Source organism: Taudactylus pleione, unplaced genomic scaffold, assembly GCF_031769625.1.
Source record: "Taudactylus pleione unplaced genomic scaffold, aTauple2 ptg000726l, whole genome shotgun sequence".
Lineage (NCBI taxonomy): Eukaryota > Metazoa > Chordata > Amphibia > Anura > Myobatrachidae > Taudactylus > Taudactylus pleione.
Genome location: NW_028285128.1, coordinates 2830845 through 2853114, shown reverse-complemented (window position 1 = coordinate 2853114; position 22270 = coordinate 2830845). Strand labels below are relative to the sequence as shown.

General features: G+C 45.9%; 1 protein-coding gene across 2 annotated transcripts in view; it reads left to right on the top strand.

Annotated features, from left to right (window-relative positions):
* Nucleotides 1–22270, top strand: part of NCF4 (neutrophil cytosolic factor 4) — a 45758-nt gene that overhangs the window by 6279 nt on the left and 17209 nt on the right. For both annotated transcript variants that reach the window (XM_088456859.1, XM_088456860.1), the window contains 4 exons: nt 9897–9963; nt 10787–10871; nt 18115–18268; nt 19211–19281. In XM_088456859.1, the coding sequence (XP_088312985.1) occupies nt 9932–9963; nt 10787–10871; nt 18115–18268; nt 19211–19281 (342 nt within the window). In that variant the 5' untranslated portion in view covers nt 9897–9931. The remainder of the gene's footprint in view (nt 1–9896; nt 9964–10786; nt 10872–18114; nt 18269–19210; nt 19282–22270) is intronic.

Below are 22270 nucleotides of genomic sequence, written 5' to 3'. Positions count from 1 at the left end.
ATAGCAACTTGTCCTTATTTGATCCTCTTATAACTGGCAACAGCCTATGGCAGTGGTTGTGCTATGTAGCTATCGTTGTGCCATTACGAAAGATAAGTGTTGAGTTGTCAGAAGACACCGAGAATCAGAGGACCCATCAGGGGCAGTCAGTTACAGGAGGAAGACACAGTTAGCTAGAAATAGTGCCATGCCTTCTTATTGAGCCAGGTTCAGCATTTGGCATTCACTTTTTATTACATATTCCAATTCCTCAGGTGGATTGGGAATTTAGGACCTCATTCAGAGCCGGTCGTTGCGGCCGCACGGTCGTACGCCACCGATGTTCGATATACTGCGCATGCGTAAAGTTCGCAATGCGCATGCGCTAACTAGCCGCTACGATCAGAAATTTCTCTCTCCTTGAGCACAGCCAGGTCGGTAGTTTGAGTGACAGATGGAGGCGTTTGTGGGTGGTAACAGGGGAAGGTGCTTGAAAACGGGGGAGTGGAGATCCGAACGCAGGCGTGCCTCATTATGCGAACGGCGTTTTATGGGAGTGCATACGGTTTATGGGAGTACATAATTAACAAAGTAGCATCATGGCACATGTGACATGGGAGGTTTTTACACTGACATGATCGTAGAGCTTAAGAGAGGGTATGGTCAACCTTAAGCTCTACGACCAGTTCCGATGGTTCCCGATGGTCTCGATTAATCCTTATATGCCCGGAGATGACGTACAATGCGTACGAGAAGGGGGCGTATTTTTTTGTCATCCGACCGCTTCCTCCCCTTGGTCGGCCAACTACCGATCCGAACTTAGGGATGCAACTTGCGAGGGAATCATTTGCATATCCGGCCCCTTTTTCCGTACGACCGTGCAGCCGCTTCGACCGACTCTGAATGAGGTCCTTAATGTGGCCTTGAGAATATTGTGGATTCATAATGTAATGTATATGGCACCAAATCAGTCAGTGTGGTAATCTGACAGAGGTGGGGGAATGTATGTGCTGTCATGTCACCGCCTGGGGTAAGTATGACCTGCATGCACAGGTAGCTTTAGACAGTCTTTCTCTGCATTCCAACTCTTTCACTTTTAAATATATTGGCAATGCTAAGCGCACCATTATGCAACCCCATGAAATCATGGGGCTGCTGGCCTACTAAAAACTTCTGGTGAGTCCTATAACCAGTCTCCCTACGACTCTAGAACCAAGTTTCTCAAGTTCAGTCCTTGGTTGATGCTCCCAGACTAGGTTTACAGTATATCCCTAATTTAACACAAATGAGTTAACTTGGTTGCCAAGAGTACAGATGTGTACTCATACACTAGTTAGCAGCCCGTCAAAATAATGGAACATTGTCTCGCTCGCGAAAAGTCCCGTTTGAGCGCTCAAACTGGTCACTTTTCGTTCAATTCTGCTCGGCTGCTCAGGCGGAAAATTCGAGTAGAAATGTAAGCACCGGTGGCTGTGCATGCCCAAACGGAACAACAATTGAATTGCTCTGTCGGACGCCATCTAGTGGCCACCGCCGGTGCGCAACACACCTGAATTTCCCCCAGAGGTGAGGAGCAACATTAGCCTTTATATATATATATAGATTATTGCTACAGTCTTGCCAAACAGCCTCCCTCGACGATCCAGGTCCCGTGCGATTCTGTTAGCGCTGAGCGGTTTTTTTGCCCAAAAATGAGTCTTATGGCCGGTACACACTAGACGATATGTCATCCGATCCGTCCGGACAACATCGTCCAGTGTGTTCACTCAATGTCACTGATGATGCCAGCTCCCGCGCATCATCAGCAATATTTCCATTTGGACATGCAAGCAGGTCCGACGAGCGACATCGTTTGCCGGGACCCCCGCTAGTCTCGTCACTAACGAGATCACGCTGGGTACAGATTGTTAAGTATGCGATACGACAGGGACACACCAGAAAATTCCACTGATTAAAGTGATATGTGTGTGACGGAGTCTGAATCTGTACACAGTGCTACGATGCAGCGGCCTCTGCTTTTTTCCAACTCAACTTCCGTTGTGCTTTGTATACAGACTCAGTCGCACATATATATACAAGTGTCCCATATTAAATGAATCAATGCAGCCTCGTGGTTTGTCTTTATCGCATCGCATTGCAACTAAGACGCATTTTTAGGTAAAAAAAAAAGATGCTTAATGCTAGCAGAGTCGCATTGGACATGGTGGCTTACTTGCACCAGGTGTCTTGCGCCACATTGCATATTGAGGCTAGGAATATGAGGGGGACACATCTGTACATTTGGGAATACCAGAGTATCCAGGTGGACTTGAAAACACCTCTTTAGACATGGTGGTACCAGGTTAACTTCCCATTTCCACCATCAGTTTGAAGGTGGATGAGTAAAAAAAAAATATAGCGTCTCTCTAATCCTAATTGTGTATGATATAAAGATGTATATAAGAGGGCTAAGATTCACTAATAAATCAGACATGAGACATGGGTGGATGGATAAAAAAAACAAGTAGCCCAGTATACCCAATAGACAGCAATACCTCTCCTCTGTCAATGTGAATGTTATATACTGTACATTAAAGCATAGAGACACCATCACCCTTTTCATCCCCCCCACTAAGCATTTTTATTTTACTATCCTCTTTTGTTTACATTTTCATTACAGCTGCTGTAAGCTCCTGTTTAACTAACTATACACGGCATAAAATACTGAAACCTCTTCTGTTAATCTTTTGCAATAAACAGCAAAATGATCTCCCCATTCATCATCCCTTCAGTCCAAGTTCATGCCAAGGGCTAGCTTCGGGCTGATATAGGGCCCGGGCCGCCTCCAGGTCCCAGCCCCCCTGCACTCTCAGCAGTGTGCTCTTACAGGGCAGCTAGCTGAGTGTGGCTACTAGTTTTTTTATCCATTCACCCATGTCTCATGTCTGATTTATTAGCGAATCATAGCCCTCTTAAATACATCTTTATATCATACACAATTAGGATTAGAGAGAGGCTATATTTAAAAAAATACTTTCTATATGCTAATCTCCATTCATTTAATCCTGTATATTAACTAAGCAAGTGTAAGTGCAAACATTAGATCATTTACAATCATAATAGATAAACTGCAAAATAATTTGCAAACATGCAAATTATTTTGCTGCTTATCCATTATGATTAGCTTGGTTTTCCACCTCCCCACATGAATTTAAAAAGAATAGATGTGTGATTTGGTCAGAGATATTGGTAACATTTGCATTATGTAAGAAAGTTTGTGAAAAATTATGCTCTTCAACACAGCCACTATCACTACTAAAAAAAGAGGAAGAGATTTCCATGTAGTGAGATTTCCATGTAGTGAAATTACTAGAATGCAAACCAGATATTTTAGAGGTAACATAGATCCCTAAGGGGGTGAGTCATTTGGGCGCGAGGTTTAGCGAGGTAAAAAAACCTGGCGCCCCTCGCTTCCAATTTTGGATTACTGCGGGTATACGCGCTCCCGATACCCATGGTATCCAATAAAAAAACAGGTCTGAAAATCCAGCAGCACGTAAAAAAATGTAATAAAAAAATGCTACTCACCTGTCCGGGGGTCGCCGCGGCTTCCGGTGGCCTTCCCTCCATCTTGTCACTGGGGAGGGGGCTGCTAGGAGTCCTGCAGGCTGCTGCGAGGCTCCGTGGGCTGCTGGGTGGTGCAAGGGCTGCTGGAAGATGTAGTTCTCCCAACGCCGGCTGCAGGGGCGAATACACCCACACGGGAGGGGGGGTCACACATACTGGGGGTCACTCACACACACACTCATGCACACAGTCATACACACTTACAAGCACACACACTCACCCTGCTGCAGAAGATCTGGCTCCCAACATTGGATGCAGAAGACACCACTTCGGAAGGTGAGTGATGAAGGACTTATAAAACTAATGGAAAACTTCCAATATCTTAATTAGTCCTCAGGGGGGGTGCCGCCAGGGTACCAGAGTAAGTCCTGCTGATTTTTCCTAAAATTAACAATTTTAGGAAAAATCAGACTTGCTCTGGAGGTGAGAGAAAGAAGCAGTGACTTCTATAGAAATCACCACGTCCCATTTTCAGTCCCCTAATTGAATAATAAAACCCCGTAGCTGCTGGAAAAACCCAGCGCCGCATGTTTATATTTAAGTTCCTGCCCGCAATTCGATTCCCCCTTTTTATTTTAGAGATAGCCAACTTGAAGGAGGAAAGGGAGAGAATTAATTGTAAAGCTCAGTGAGATCCAGCAATAGGTAGAAGTTTAGATTAGTCCACATTGATATGATAGCCGCAAATGCAATGTGTAAAAAGAACCAAATCGGTCAATAATGTCCAAAATTAAAGGAAAAGAGCAAAGCCTTTCAGTGATTCTGGCAATCCCACAATCCTCATATTATTGCACCTGGTCAAACAATTTATTATAATTTTGGTTTTGCATTTTAGAGAAGGTCACATCTGATAACGTGTAGATATATCTTGGAAAGCTCAGTGCTCAGTATCAGTAACTCTACTGGCGACTCGCTGCAGCTGATTTTAAACATCTTTAATGGCCCTTATGAAGGTGGCAACCTGTTCCTTTAAAAGAGGACCCATCGTCTCAGTAAAATCTTTTACCAAATCACCATGGGCCCCATTTATTAATTATTGCAATTGCAATGCGATCTGGGCATGACATTACCAGCCCATGATCGCATTGCAAGATGCGATCCAATTGCCAGAATGTATCATCCGGCAGCTGCAGGATCAGGGGCTCTGAAAGGAGCCTGTCCCTGCAATGTGCCCGGAGAGCTGCCGGGGCTGCTGCATTGCATTCCGGATGTTGGTAAATTTGGGAGCATCGCATCCCCCATATAAACCTAAGGGGGATACAGCTGCCAGTGGGAATGGAGGGATGGCAGCAGGTATCGGAAATCTCTAATGCGGTCCCTCTTTCATATATCTGGGGAAAACTTAATATTTACGGTCGGCTAACCCCCGTAAGCCGCAAATATACAATGATAAATGAGCCCCCATGAGAGAGAGGTGCATTTACATTTGCAGGTACCTCCAGAGTAGAGGCAGAGCAGGCGTCGGCGAGAGCAGGTCGAAACTGTGAGAGAGAGGTAGCATCATCCGGAAATGCCAGAGATGTCAGGGAGTCAGACTTGGATGAATTTATACCTTTTGAAGTTTAGGACCCTGGCGATGTTTGGAAGCAGAATAAGAGGTTATGAGGATATGTTTATTTTTGGTAAAGTGTTGGGGGGGAGGTCTAGAACCCTGGGGAAGAACTACATGTTAGATCACTGACAAGCAGCAGTGCAGAGGACCGGAGAAGAGGGTAAGTGCCGCTGGTGCAGATCATCTGGTGCCCGAGTTGGATACTGAGCAGAAGATGTTTGGAGGCCAGTAAACGGCCATGAAATTAGATTTATGTTGGGCTGGTAACAGAGCTGCAGTGAGAAGCAGCTTACAGCATGCCATCACAACCAGAAGTCTCAAGCCACAATTATAATTATGATAATAATAAATTTGCCCCTTAGTTGTCTCTCTTTTGATTTTGAATGGGTGAGATCTGAAATCCTTTAGTTTGTTTGGTTCTGGGCTACTGCCCAAATGCCGCTATCATAGTTTTCCTCAGTCAATCTTAAGGTATGTCTAAAAGTAACTATATACTGTATGGAATTCTAAAGTAGTACTCCTGTGAACTGACCCAAAATTAGCAGTCAAAAACATCTTCGTACAGTACATCTGGCCTCTAAAAGAAATTACCTTTACTCTTGCTAACATGACACATTTTATCCACTTTTGTAGATTATTAACCAGTAACAATACATCTAGAATGATCACAGTTATGTTTATGATAGTGTTTTCTGGTAGTGTTTAGTCACTACTTTGCTGATAGACATGTCCTTCAAAATGTGCCAACACTAACACAGGGTGACTGATGCAGCTGTTGAAAACGGTAAACAGGATACATTTGCTTAATGGTATCATATTCTGTTACATAACTGTATCACAGCACATAACACAATAAGCATTTTCATAATAGACTAGCTGGAGTACCCGGCGTTGCCCGGGATTTTAAGAATGTTTGTTTAAACATCATCCTCCAACAAACTTCTCCTTAGGCTGGCCTCACGAAAAGTGTGACAAACTTCCCCATCAACAGTCCTAAGGTCTTCGGAGGAAGTAGGACCTGTAACGGTGTACAGCAAACTTCGGAGATAGAAGCATTCAAAATTTGTAGAATGTACAGTGTAAACACAGCCAAGTGCTTCTTTTGCTCTGATACCAGGATGACCATCTACAGCGACTCCCTGTTTTCTGCACAGAAAAACTTTTAGAGAAGCATTCCATGTGTAATATTTTGGCAGCTCACAGTACAGCAGGGTCCTTAGAAAGTCATCATTTTGACACCGTTGGAAGAAAGAAGTAAATGTTATTGCATAATTTGGTATAGTCAGATGAGAATGCTGGGAAAGCCTGCTAAAGCTCTCTTCGATAACAAACATTAAGATCATGACAAAACATGACAACACAAAACGCTTGCTCCGAGGCCCTACCCATATGCCGTGAGGCACCACAATGAGTGTCCAGCAACAATTATGGTTTTAAATTAATTAAAAATTAACAGTAATTCATTTCAATTTAAAAATGTTTTACTTGCCTCCGCCGTGTTTTAATATGCTCTTATGTAAAATGTCACAATCTTCGCTTGTAAACTGTGGATTTGTATAAAAAGACAGACGTACAGAAAGACAAATTTTCGCTTTGATATAGTAGAGAAGATAGAAAAGAAAAAATAGTTGATAAGCTAAATCATTTTGTAATTCCGTACCTGACCTTTGTTGGGCGAATGCTATGCATAAATTGTGTTTTTTAATTAATTAAAAAGTAACAGTAATTAATTTCGATTTAGTAGAGAAGATAGAAAAGAAAAAATAGTAAATAAGCTAAATCCTTTTGTAATTCCAAACCTAACCTGTAGAGGGCGAATGCTATGCAAAAATTGTGGTTTGTCATTAATTAAAAATGAACAGTAATTAATTTTGATTTAAAAAAATGTTAGTTGCCTCTGCCGTGTTTTAATACGCTCGTATGTAAAATTTCACAATCGTAGCTTGTAAACTGTGGATTTGTATAGAAAGACAGAAGGACAAATTTCTGCTTTTATATAGTAGATTAAAATATACACTTATTTAGTCACTGGAATATTGCAGTGGTTACACCACTGGTAAGGCCAATAAAATATTTGATTGCCGATCAATCCAGAATGATATCTATTTACTGTATAATCTATGTAGCTCAGACATCTCTTTTCTAAGTACAGAATCGGTGCCGTCCCTACACAATGTTTGGGAGCATTGTGATTGTGCTATTTATGAATGTCACGAAACCTTCGGTTTTCTTGAACTTACTCTCTCAATTCCCTCCAGCTTCCCTTGAATGCATTCGCAACCTACGGTTGGGCATGCACCTGCTTGAAACTCTGCTGAGACAGAGCAGTACAGTACAGGTTTTGCATTCGCTGGGGAGTCTCTGAAATGAATACATTGATAAATAGCCCTGTAAAATCTTTCCTATTTGGCAATAAGGAATGATACTTTGCTCCCAATGATAAATAGGCCCCATAGTAACTGTCAGATTTAGTAAATAACAATAGTGATATCAGGATATAAGATACTAGTGATCTTATTATACTGTATGCATGAGTTTTTGTAAAATGAAAGCTATTGGTGCAGTTAGTGATATGTGTTCTTGGCAGAACTGTGGTAAAAACTGATGCATTAGGGGGAATAGCGCAGAGTAGTCCTTAGACTATAGGGAAGGGTGAGTGTAGCAGAGAGTGTGCAGGGATAGATTAGGCAGGCATTGGCTTGGAACGAGTGTACAACATTCACATTTGACTAAGGACAAGTGTTATACTGCCCTACCTGCCCTGTTCTAGTTGTCATGGACACTTCCTTTAAGGACCCCATACATCAGCAATCGATTGTGGCAATTCTGCAATTTGCAAACGATTGTGTATAAATATCTGCAATGTATGGGCTTCACAGATTGCAAATTGCAACCAAAAAGTGATTGGAATTGTTAAAGGGCCCCATACATCAGCAACGGATTTCCGCAATCCTGCGATGCTGCAACCCGGCATCTCAGGATCGCAGAAATCCAACATGTTGGATTTTCCCGATATGACGATCGCGATCAAAAAATTATCGTGATCGTAAAATCGAGGGACATTTAACAGTTAAAATTCCAGCGATCCTGCAATGGATCTCTGAATATCGATGGTGGCTGGTCGGAAATTTCTGACCGGCGGATCGGCATTTCCGATCGCATCGCGACGATCTGTCACAGATGTATGGGCACCTTTAATCAGATTGTCCAACATGTTGGATTTCACAGATGTATTGGGGCTGTAAATTGCTAGTGTATGGACATGATCAGCAGATCTGCAGACCGATACTAGTAAAATTATGGGTCTTTCAAGATCGTCAGATCTGTGTTTGCTGCAATCGATCTGCAAATCACTGAAACAGATCTGTAGTGTATGGGCGCAGATTGCTAGATTGGGAAATCCTAAAATCGGGCAACAAATCTTCAAATTGTTTAATTGTGGTTTTCAGATTGCTGATGTATGGGGGCCTTTACTTAAATTTAACCCACATGCCTACTTGGACCCCCAATGGCTGGTAGATGTATATAATATTTTGCTAATTACTGTTTTATTAATATTTGTATTTTCATCATTAGTAATGATTGCATTTTCAGATATTGCACAATAGGGTTACAGAAAAAAGAAGGGAGGGGGGGAAGATACATTCAGGATTTTTATTATTCTTATTGTTTAATACATTTGTTTAGTGCCATCATATCGCACAGGATTTTCCAGAGAATATTGAATTATTGATTTCTACCTTTCAAACTTTGCATACCGTAAATATACATGCCACTATCCAGTGGGTATGGGCACCTCTGTATGGGGTAGATGTACTAAGCCTTGGAGAGAGATAACGTGGAGAATGATCAAGGAGAGAGATAACGTGGAGAATGATCAAGTACCAACCAATCAGCTCATTTTATTTTTCTAGCACAGTCTGTAAAATGACAGGAGCTGATTGGTTAGTACTTTATCTCCACTTAATTTCTCCACAAGGCTTAGTACATCTCCTTCAATGTAGGGTACTATAGTTACACATGCAGCTATCCAGTAGGTGTGGGCACAACTGTGTGTGATCCTGTAAATATACATACAGATCTCCAGTGGGTGAGGGCACCGCTGTATGTGTGGTCCTGTAAATATACATACAGATCTCCAGTGGGTGAGGGCACCGCTGTATGTGTGGTCCTGTAAATATACATACAGATCTCCAGTGGGTGAGGGCACCGCTGTATGTGTGGTCCTGTAAATATACATACAGATCTCCAGTGGGTGAGGGCACCGCTGTATGTGTGGTCCTGTAGCTATACAGTACATGCAGCTGTACAGTGGGTGTGTGATCCTGTAGATATACATGCAGCTGTACAGTGGGTGTGTGATCCTGTAGATATACATGCAGCTGTCCGGTGGGGGTGGGGGTGGGTCTGTAGATATACATGCAGCTGTCCGGTGGGGGTGGGGGTGGGTCTGTAGATATACATGCAGCTGTCCGGTGGGGGTGGGTCTGTAGATATACATGAATATGTGCCAGTGGATGTAGGCACCTCTGTATGTGTGGTCCTGTAGATATATATGCAGCTGTCCAGTGATGGTAGGCACCTCTGTGTGGTCCTTAAATGTACAGTACATGCAGTAGCACATACAGTATATAAATACACTGTACTGCATAAGTCGATCAATTCAGAAATGCTGGATATGATTTCAGAAAATTCCACAAGTAACAGCAAACATTACTTTCTTAAAAGCCTCAAAGTAATATCAAGTTACTGTTTGCAGGGTAACCAACATTGAAGTCCTGACGTAACCTGATAATGTCCCTTCCTCGCCAATTAAGGGATGAGAGGTAAGTGATCAGAGTCAGTGCGTAAATAATAAATATATAATAAATATTCCTTGCTACATTGGTTTCTATCAACCCATTTAAAGTATTCTCCATAATTATTATAATGGCAAATGGGTACTATTATTAGGAGATGGATGAAGAAACACAATTATGCATTTATTGCGTATTCATTCACACTGGGTTACGGCAACAGCCAATAAAGGGTTATTTTCGTAATATTAATAAGTGATGTAAACCTGCATCAAAATCACAGCAACCAGTGGACATTCTGTTACCTGATAACCGTCTGAGTTGCACGCTATGCCTATATGAGCGTAGTTGGCCGATTGAAACACGATTGTTATCGCACGGAGACACAGAATGCATTTGGATGCAGGGTGTGTGGATTTTAGTGGGCATACCGGGGATGTAAAAACGGGTGGGGGGTTAGGCAGACATGAGCGTGTCGCTGACATCAGCTGCATCCAGCACAGCAAAGCCACTCACACAGGACTCCACGTTCACATGAAGAAACTGCACCTGGCATAGGGCTGGAGCGAGTTTTGATGGTGCGTCTAAAGCCCGAGACAGATTTTTACAGGTGCAAGGTGCTGCAATTGGTTGTGTCTCAGGGCGGCATTAGCATAAGATGCAGACACAGCTGCGACAAAAGACGTGGTCGCGTCTGTATGGGACTCCGAATCAGGCTCTCAGTGCTGATTTGCATATGGCTTAATGTCAGTAAATAAATGTGCATAGACCCATATAAACAGTTTCATGAATGGCTCTATCTCTTTCTATAATACTTCTGTCTACTGTTCATGTCATTTATTTTCTCATCTAGTGACTTTGAGCAGCTGCCAGAAGATGTTCCTGTGTCGGCCCACATTGCGGATGTAGAGGAGAGAAGAGGGTTTTCTGTATACTATGTAAGCAAATGAATTGCTCACCTTACCACTACCATGTATTAGATGATGGCGTGTCTACCGTATGTTATACCTGCTAACCCCCACTGCGGGAGATCCAGGAGGGTTTATCTCAGTTGGTTGTTGGAGTGGAGACGTGATTTGTATCATGGTCCTGCTCCCATGCAAAATGCCACAATTTGTGCATCACACATCTGGAGGCAGGGTTATAATGATCTACAAATGACATCATCAAACACCTGCCCTGCCCTGCCCACTTCACTGGCAATGTGGGCAGGATTCAGAAGCGTGGGCTACACTCCTGGGAAATTCTGGAGTCTCCCCGTCATTCCAGGAGAGTAGGTAAGCATCTTTTGTTTTCCAATGCTAATTATCAGGGCTGTATTAAGGGCCACATGTTCAAGGGCTTTTTATGAGAAGTTGAGCTGTGACCAGTGCTGTGTGGGTGTGGCCAGTGCCAATGTCAGACTGGCACATGAAGGGTCTACCAAGGTAATGCAATCAAAGTGGCCCACAAAGGAAAGTGGCCATTCACCAGAGGGGATGTAGGCAGCCATTAAAGGGGGCATGTTAATTCCACAGAGGACATGATTAACGCCATAGTATGAGGAGTTCATTTAGGATTCTGATTGCATATAAGGGGCACATGAAGGAGGCTGATGGGATATAAGGGTCACATGGAGGAGTCTGATGTCATATAAGGGGCACATAGAGGAGTCTGATGGCATATAAGGGTTAGGTAGAAGAGACTGATTGGCATATACGGGGCACATGAAGGAGTTCAAGGTCATATAAGGGGCACATGGAGAAGTTTAATGACATATAAGGGGTATGTGGAGGAGTTTCATGGTATATGAGGAGTATGTGGAGGAGTCTGATGGCATATAAGGGGCACATAGAGGAGTCTGATGGCATATAAGGGTTAGGTAGAAGAGTCTGATTATCATATAAGGGGCACATGGAGAAGTTTAATGACTTATAAGGGGTATGTGGAGGAGTCTGATGGCATATAAGGGGTATGTGGAAGAGTTTAATTGCATATGAGTGATATGTGGAGGAGTCTGATGGCATATAAAACTGAGGGGCATCTAAGGGGGAGAATATTGGGACACAGAAATGCCAGCGTAGTTATTGTGACATGTTGCCAACTGCATTTTAAAGGGGATAGCATTATAAGTTTAAACATACTGATAAAGCAGAATGATTAAACTTGTAATGCGGTCCCCTTTGGGGATTTCAGTATACCTATAGAGATTGTCAACATCAAGACTATGGACAATCTCACTGCATCCTATTCTACACAACAGACTACAATAATAACAGGGCTTGTTTTAGTTAGGATTGGAAAGACGAAAAGAAGAAGGCAAATTAAATAGTCAAAGTTAGTGAATAAAAGCCATAATTAACATTATTTTACAAGTACAATTTATGTGAACCATTGCTGGCAGTGCTGTTCACAAAGGGCCTGATACAGCAAGGATCGCAATTGCAAAGCTGCACGCAGGCTATAGATATGATGTATGCACGCAGGCAGCTTTGCAATTGTGATCCTTGCAATAATGCAAATGCAGCAGGAGGTGTATGACAACATCCACTAGGCAACTAGGGAAAGACAGTATGATTACGACATTGAACGATTGGTCGTTCAGTGTAGGCACCCTCCATCATCCCCGAACATGGCCAATCTGTCGTTATTGGCAGGTTGGCTGCCTGTTCAGCCGATGACTGATGTCGGAAACGACCAGCGGGAGCGCGCATTGCTGGTCGTTTCCGACATTATAGTGCATGATTAATGAACGATTGCACGATTATGATGTCGTAATCGTGTCATCGCTCATTTAATATGTGCTAGTGGATGTGTGGCTGGCACGGTGGCACAGGCAAAATTGAGTAGTATTCTTATTGTGCATGCGGAAGTTAATGGAGAGTGATCCTTCTGTTCTCTTTTTCGAAAAAACTTTGCTAAGCGTTCTCCATAAACTAAAGATTACGTTAAATATCTGAGCCAAGCCGCAGTGGAGCTATTCAATTGTTGCTCCTGTTGGGTGCGATCAGCTGCTAGGGGTGCGAGCTGAAATCTGCGAAAAGTGACCTGTTTAGTCGGGGTTAGCTGATTTACGCGGCTAAACCCGACCACTTTGGGCGCGATCAGCGCGAAAAGCTGGTGCAATTGAATAGCGGCCCGTGATCTCCCATCATTTTAGACGGGAGATCCGGGCCGCAAAAACAATTGAATTCCGCCCAGTATCTTCACATAGAGTCATGCGGTCATGTCTGATAAACGCTGAGCACAGAGAGCAGCAGTGTGCCACTGATCATTGGTAACAATAAATTCATTTGTTTGCACAATAGTGTGTTTGCAGTTATAATACATGCCCTCTATGCAAAGCAGCTTGGAAAGAGTTAAACTTGAGGTGACATGATACACAATATTAGGTTTAAACAGTGTGTCCCCTGATAGTATTGTATACTAGCACTAAGAATACTCAATTGTAAAGTGAAAGTGCCCATAAGCAGGGGCGTAACTAGAACTTTGTGGGCTCCATAGCAAAATTTTTAAGGGGCCCCCAACTCAGGTCTCAACCAGAGGGATCTAAGGTGTTAAATTATATATATATATATATATATATATATATATATATATATATATATATATAATAGTCAATATGTTCACTACTCTACATTATCTATATCCGGAGGGCACCGGAGCCATTGACCATTTGGGGTGAGTGCCGGACCGTATAGTAAGTTTTATATATATATATATATAATGTAGAAAGTGATAGCAGCGGCACTCCTTAGTAATAAATCAATAAACAGATGAAGTTCTAAACTTCTTTACTTCAACGTTTCAATCAGGAAGACGAAAATCCAAAAGATTGAAACGTTGAAGTAAAGAAGTTTAGAACTTCATCTGTTTATTGATTTATTACTAAGGAGTGCCGCTGCTATCACTTTCTACATTATAGTTTTTTGTTACTTGCGGAGGGCACCCGAAAATCACTGACTGAGGAGGAGTGCCAAGCTTTATGCCATTTATATATATATATATATATATATATATATATATATAAAGTATATAGTGCAAAAATCAGATGGCACTCAGGAACCCCCAGCAATAACGAAAGGACGCTATACACACACACACATATATATATATATATATATATATACACACACACACACATACACACACACACAGTACATGTGTATATATAAACACATATACATACACACATGTATATATGCACACTCATACATATATATATATATATAAACACATAGACATGTTGTGACACAGAACAAGAAGAGAGCACTATGTGGATGCACTTACACATTCCTCTCTCTCCACAGAAGAAGTCAACCTCATAGTGGGGCCGGGGTGGGCTGCGGCTGGGCCCTGCCTTCTTCCCGCCTCCTCCTTCCCTGCAGCCTGGCCAGCAAGTGGGAGCCACAGGTTGCAGCTTCCCATCCTACTGGACAGCTGAGCCGTCGCTCAGCAGTTCAACCCCGCAATGCTCTGCACGGTGCTGACTGCTGTCAGTGTGGTGCGCTACGCTGCAGACCGGATCGGTAATAGAGATACAATCTGTGGTGGGGGGGAACTCTTAAAGAGGGGGGCCCGGGGATACTTACTCCCCAGGTCCCCTCCCCTTAGGCAACACTGTAGCAGGGACCAGCATGCTGTCCACACGCCCTATTGTTAATACGGCCCTGGGTGCAGGGGGTTCTTTGCTGGGCCGGCGGGCCCCCTGAGCCGCTGGTCCCCATAGCAACCGCACCCCCTGTACCCTCCATAGTTACGCCACTGCCCGTAAGGTAGAAGGATTCCCTTTACTTAACTTACCGCTCTTTCTCATTCCTCCGTCTGCTCCTGTAAGCGTCGTGACGTCACACTTCAGCAGCTACACGCACACTGGCTGGTGGGAGAGCTTGTCTCTGCTGCTCCTCTACTCCGGCAGTACACCGGTGGGCAGGGCCGGATTAAGGTCTGTGGGGGCCCCTGGGCAACAAACTTGACCGGGGGCCCTATCAGTGATCCAAATTATATATATTATATATACATTATTTGACTCACCTTCCAGGCTCCACGCCGGGGCAATCACACAGCAGCAGACCCGGGGCAGCAGCTGCAGGTCTTGTATTTTCACATCCGCGGTCTTCAGATGCAGCTGGCGTGGAGCTGCGCAGCGCGACCTTTGACGTCACGCCTGCAGTGCCGCACAGCCTCACCGCGCAGCCTGCCCGCTTTCCGAAGTAGCGCTGCACTCTGATCCAAAGTGGTCAGTGATCGCTGCCCGCCTGCAGTCACCGGTGACTGCCGAGGAGGACCTGGGCGGAAACAGCTAAATGCTTTACTCCGCCGGTCTTAGGATTGGAAGGGCAGTAGTGGCAGGGGACAGGGTGTGGGGGGCCCCTGGACGACCTCCCCTGTCGCCCTGCCTTTAATCCGGCCCTGCCGGTGGGCCGCTCACGCGGCACAGTGAATCAGGCGCTGCAGTAGTGGTTGTCCATCCACTCCGGTGAGTCAGCTGCCTCGAAGCTCTGGCTGACTGGAAGTAGCCGGAGCTCACTCCACTGCACATACTGCAGCATCAGTTTAGCAAAATCGACCTTTAGTAAATATACTCCTTAGTTACATACAGATATACAATTGTTGCATATCAAACTAATCACCACTTTGTGAGTAAGACACATTATCTGGTGAAAGCGGGGCAAAAAAAAAAAAACCCGGTGCTGTCAGATTCGCACAAGACTTGGCAGCTCACTCCTGCCAGGCGTCTCGTGCCACATTGTGTATTGAGGCTAGATGTATGAGGACAAATCTAGTGTCAAATTAAAGACCTTTATAGAATGGAACTGGCCACCGAAAATGCCTTTTCTACCCTTTTCTGTCTCTATAAACCGAAGTCTCATTTATGCACTGTTTCAAAAATGTGGTGAATGAGTGTGTCTACTCTGCATTTCACTGTCCAATTCATCGATTTTGCATATTATAAATGACCTGTGACCTGCAGTAGGAAACTCATGGGACACACATCCATACACATTCTCTGATTCTCTGCTATGTTGTTTTTATTGCTCTGCACATGATGCTACAGAAGCCTGATTCACTACCTTATGCTAATTCAAGTTTACGTAAGGATGATGCGAGGATCCGTGAGACTACAAGAGAGAAGCCGGCTCTAACCAATTTGATGCCCAAGCAAGATTTTGGCTGGTGCCCCCTAGCACTGCCGCTAGTTCAGCCTCTGACCCAGCACCCCTCTCCCAGCACAGCACAGATCACAGCAGCAGCCAGCAACACTCATAGCAATCCTCATCTACAGAGCTATAACAACATTTTGGTGCCCTGTGCCAGCAAGAGTATTGGCACCCCCACCCCAGGGGAGAGCACTGTCCCAGAAAGGGACGTGGTCACACAATAGTACCCCCAATTCAAATTACGCCACACAGTAGTGCAACCTTATTCACATTACATCACAGGATAGTGGCCCTGATTCAGAGCAGCTCGCAAAAACCGCCCTCCCTCCTTTTTAAATCTGCCCTCCTGGCCGCTCGCTAAGCTGTGGGTGACCACCCACAGCTTTTGCAAGCGGCCAGGTGATGGTAGCAACCATCGCGACCATCGGGCTTGCGACGAGACCCTTATGGTAGGGTCTCATCTGCCGCAAGCCCAAGTGAGCTTCCGGCTCTAATAGAGCCAGAAGCTCACTACTGACATCACTGGTGATGTCACCAGGGCCGCCCACAAACAGCAGGTGTTTCTTCAGGAACGCCTCCATTTGTCCAGCCACCCCCTCCTCCCCGCCTACAAAACGGGACGAGCTGCCGATCAACATCGACAGCCGCCCCTTTTTGCTGCGAGCCCCGGAGCGAGAGATTTCTCACTCGCCCCCGGGCATCGCGCAGGCCGTGCACGCCGCGTGTGCGCACTGCCCAGCCATCAACCCATTTGTGAGCGCATGGCGCTTGCGAGCGGGTCTGAATCAGGCCCAGTGTCCCTTATTCACGTTACATCACACAATAGTGTCCCTTATTCACATTACACGACACTTGGGGCCAAATGTAAAAGGGTGAGAGCTTAGCTTAGCACTTAGGTGCAAAATCTGAGCCAGGACCCCTGATCATGCTGAAGCACCTGCGAAGCCTGTGCCTGTGTAGTAGATAGTGGCTGCTTCCTGATTCAATATATCTTGTGCCAGTGATATAATAGCACAGTGCTTTCCGTTTAGAAAATCCCGAATAACTGGTAAACTTATCACACTGGTGCTAATATGGTTGCAAATAGATATGAAGAACCAAGCCACCCTAAACCATCATATCATATTTGGGTCACAGCGGGTGTTCCCGGAGCCCTTGGACTTGGTTAATATCGCTGCTTTACCTGTTGCTACATCACTGATGGTTACTGAGCAATGCTGAATGAGGCCACTGAGAGCAAAAAATGCCCCAATGTGTCCTCTTTTTTTCCCATTTCCCCGCTCCATGCTGACTGCATGGACTCCCTCAAGTCTTGAAGGGGTGTTACTGTGACAATCAATTTGAAGCTATTGGTTTACACCATCACTTTCCCTTGCCCTTAATAACAATACTCAATTGGCTCATCTAGGGATGTGAATGGCAGGGGTGTATCTAGGGGTCTGAGCGCACCTGGCAAAGTAATGGACTGGCGCCCCCCTCCCCTCAGGACCAGAGACCCATCTGCTCAATCCATGATCATCACTGCCAGGCCGTCAACGGTGACCCGGGTAACTCCCTACTGCCCCCTCTAAGCATCCTTATTGCTGAGTACACTACAGTACTTAGAAACTTCTCTCCTCAGTGTACATACTCCTGTGTACAAAGAAGAAAAAAAATACTGTAGTGTCCTAATTAATATGAAAATTAGTTTTGTCCAATTGGTTTTGTCATGGTATGTTATTCCTTCTAGTTAGGGAGGCCGATCCCAGCTCATTTTTTCAATCCCGGGATTCCCGAGAGGGAGTTAATCAATGCCGGCCACCCACAGCACACAGACTCCAGTGCAGGCGGGTGCTGCTGTACAAGGGGGAAGGCTGGTGTGCGGCTGCACAGCGTGACCTTTATGATGTCACACACAGCCGCAGGAGGCCTGGGGGCAGCGTATGAGTTTACAAAACTAGTGCTCAGCCGTTCATTGCCATAGCCTCTTGTATTGCAGGTAACAAACAGCTAGGTTATACTGTTTGCCATATTGAGCTGTTTGTTTTTATGGTCTTTGCAGATATTTTTGATTGAGGTGAAAACAAAAGGTGGCAGTAAGTATTTTATATACCGACGATACAGCGAGTTCCTCACGCTGCACACAAAGCTGGAAGAGAATTATGGACCTGAGAAGGGCATTGCACCTTATTATTTCTCCCCACCTCCTTTACCACGTAAGTAACCATAGTACATTACTGCTTCAATGCCCATTCTCTTGAAATCTGGCAAAGCAGGTATACAGCATAAACCTGGTATAGCAGTATGCTGGGAGCTAGCTGCAATCAGTGCTGTCTGTACTGTGGCCCTGATTCAGAGCCGGACGCTCTGACAGAGCACTCGCTCTGAATCAGGGCCGGGCTATTTTATTTTTTTAAAACGGCCTCCTGGCCGCTCGCATAACTGTGGGTGACCACCCACAGCTATAGCGAGCGGCCAGGAAGATGGTCGCGATGGTCAAGACCATCGCGACCATCGAGCTTGCGACGAGACCCTTGTGGTAGGGTCTCGTTGCCGCAAGCCCCAGAGAGATTTCGGCTCTAACAGAGCCAAAATCTCTCCCACTGACATCACTTGTGATGTCAGTGGGGCCGGCCCCAAATGGAGGCGTTCGCATGGGAACGCCTTCGTTTGGGCAGCCACTCCACCGGCCCGCCCACCAAAGGGGGCGTGCTGTCACTCAACATCGACAGCACGCTCCCTTTGGTACGAGACCCGGAGCGACAGATTGCCCGTCGCTATCCGGGTCTCGCGCATGCGCACTGGCCCACGATCGACCCGGTTGAGAGCGCACAGCGCTTGCGACCGGGTCTGGATCAGGCCCAGTATCTGTAGTTACGGATGATTGTCAGAGGACCTGCATTCCTATATAGCTGAAGGTAACTATGTTATTGCCTACAGTAAATGTAATAGACAGCGCAATTTTGACACTATAGCTGCTAGATTAAAAGTCCTAATCAGTTTTATGACATAGACAAGTTTGTTTTACCTTAAAACTATTTATCTCTTTAAATCCTGTGGCTATATTGCCGAAGGTTCATGGGTGGCCACAAATCACAGGCAAGTACATTTTGGCCTATATGTAATTTGCCTAATATCTCTGTTTATTTGTCCCCCAGCAAAGGTTTATATTGGAAACAAGAAGGATATTGCTGAAAGCCGCATTCCTCTCCTTAATACATACATGAAGGTACGGCTGCAGCACCACAAAACAAAAATATTGTAATACCAGCTACATGACTCTACCTAGCCCACATTCATGCAAATCCTTCACTCCCTTGGTCTACGTGACACTGCCCTCTCCTGGTTGTCCTTCTACAGTACCTATCTGACCTTCATTCTCTGTCTTCTCCCATCATACTCAGATCTATCTTTCCTCCCCTGACCTCTTCCCCTTTCTTCTTACTCGTATCTCCAACTGTCTCTCTGCTATTTCTGCTATGTATTGGATGACCCGCATAACCTCACTTTCTACAATTTAATTATCTATTGATGGTACAACCATTTCCTATATCTCCAAGTGCGCTGCCTTGGAGTTATCCTTGACTTTTCCTTCTCCTTCAAACCATACATTCAGAACCTTTTGCAGTCCTGCCATTTCCATCTCAAAACTATTTCCAGGATCAGACCCTCTCTCACCCGGGATGCTACTAAGACCCTCATCCACTAAATGGTCATCTCCAGATTAGACTACTGTACTCCTATCTGACCTCCCTGACTCCCATCTCTCTCCACTCAAATCTGTCCTCAATGCTGCTGCTCGTCTCATATTCCTCTCCAAATGTTCTACATCTTCTTTCCCTCTCCTACAAGCAGTGGTGTAACTAGGGTATTTGGAGTCCAGGACAACTTAAAAAACAGAGCCCCTCTTGCCACGAAGTAGGTGTGCGTGCAGAAAAGTGGGCGTGGCTACATACCACAAGGGGAGTGACCATTTGAAAATGGGGTGTGGCAACATGACACACCACCGTTTCTCGTCACGCTTTGAATATTCTTTTCCATTCCATATGCACCTTAATGCCTCAAGTAGTAGTGCCCCTCTTGCAATGCCCACTGTAGAAGTGCTCCTTATGCAATGTCCCCAGTAGCAGTGCCCCCTGTAGTAGTGCCCCTATACAGTGCCCCCAGTAGTGCATCCTTATACAATGCCCCTAGTAATGCACCCTTATACAGTGCCACTTATACAGTGCCCCTTATATAGTGCCACCAGTAGTATCACTTATACAGTGCAGCTAGTAGTGGCTCCCCTATGCAGTGCTCCCCGTAGTGCCCCTTATACAGTGCCTCCAGTAGAGGTCCCCCCTATGCAGTGCCCGTTATACAGTGCCTCCAGTAGTGGTCCCCCCTATGCAGTGCCCATTATACAGTGCCCCCAGTAGTGGTCGGCCCTTTGCAGTGCTCCCAGTGGTGCCCCTTATACAGTGCCCCCAGTAGTGGTCCCCCCTATGCAGTGCACGTTATACAGTGCCCCCAGTAGTGGTCCCCCATATGCAGTACTCCTAGTAGTGCACCTTATACAGTGCCCCAAGTAGTGGTCCCCCCTATGCAGTGCCCGTTATACAGTGCCCCCAGTAATGGTCCCCCCTATGGAGTGCTCCCAGTAGTGCCCCTTATGCAGTGCCCCAATAGTGGTCCCCCTTATGCAGTGCTACCAGTAGTGCCCCTTATACAGTGCCCCCAGTAGTGGTCCACTACTATGCAGTGCCCCAGTAGTGGTCCCCCCTATGCAGGCCCCCAGTAGTAATCCCCCCTATGCAGTGCCCCTTATACTGTGCTCCCAATAGTAATACCCCCTATGCAGTGTCCCAGTAGTGGTCCCCCCTATGCAGTGCCCCCAGTAGCAATCCCCCCCTATGCAGTGTCCTTTATACTGTGCCCCAGTAGTAGTCCCCCTATGCAGTGCCCCTTATATAGTGCTCCCAGTAGTAGTCCCCCCTATGCAGTGTCCCAGCAGTGGTCCCCCCTATGCAGTGCCCCCAATAGTGCCCCTTATATAGTGTGCCCCCAGTAGTAATCCCCCCTATGCAGTGCCCCCAGTAGTGGTCCCCCATATGCAGTGCTCCTAGTAGTGCATGTTATACCCCCCTATGGAGTGCCCCAGTAATGGTGCACTTTATACCCCCCTATGGAGTGCCCCCAGTAAAGTTCTCCAGTAATGGGGGCACCTTATACCCTCCTATGCAGTGCCCCCAGTAGTAATCCCACCTATGCAGTGCCCCTTATACTGTGCCCCCAGTAGTAATCCCCCCTATGCAGTGCCCCAGTAGTGGTCCCCCCTATGCAGTGCCCCTAGTAGTAATCCCCCCTATGCAGTGCCACTTATACTGTGTCCCAGTAGTAGTCCCCCTATGCAGTGCCCCTTATATAGTGCCCCCAGTAGTAGTCCTCCCTATGCAAAACCCCCAGTATATATATAGTGCCCCCAGTCCCTCCATGCAGTGCCCTTAGTAGTGCCCCTTATATAGGGCCCCCAGTAGTAGTCCCCCCATGCTGTTCCCCAAATAGTGGTCCCCCCTATGCAGTGCCCCCAGTAGTGCCCCTTATATTGTGCCCACAGTAGTAGTCCCCCCTATGCAATGCCCCTTATATAGTGCCCTCGGTAGTAGTCCCCCCTATGCAGTGCCCGAGTAGTGGTCCCCCCTATGCAGTGCCCCCAGTAGTAATCCCCCCTATGCAGTGCCCCCAGTAGTGGTCCCCCCTATGCAGTGACCCTTATATAGTGCTCCCAGTAGTAGTCCCCCCTATGCAGTGCCCCTTATATAGTGCCCCCAGTAGTAATCCCCCCTATGCAGTGCCCCCAGTAGTGGTCCCCCCTATGCAGTGCCCCCAGTAGTAGCCCCCCCTATGCAGTGCGCCCTGTCGTAGTAGTTCTCCCTATGCAGTGCCCCCAGTAGTGGTCTCCCCTATGCAGTGCCCCCAGAGTGCTCCTTATATCCTTATACAGTATATGTAAGGACAAAGACACACACACAAAAAAACCCCCAGCACTTACCTGAATCCCCGCTCCTGTCCCTGTGCCCGCCACCGCACGCTCCTCCGTCCTCCCAGGCCAGCCCGCTCTGCACTATGGGAGAGACGTCATGACGTCTCTCCCATCACCCACTGTGGGAGCCAATGAGATTCTTTCTGACCCTCTTTGGCTGCCAAAACAAACACACTGCCGCTGGGTAGTACGAGTG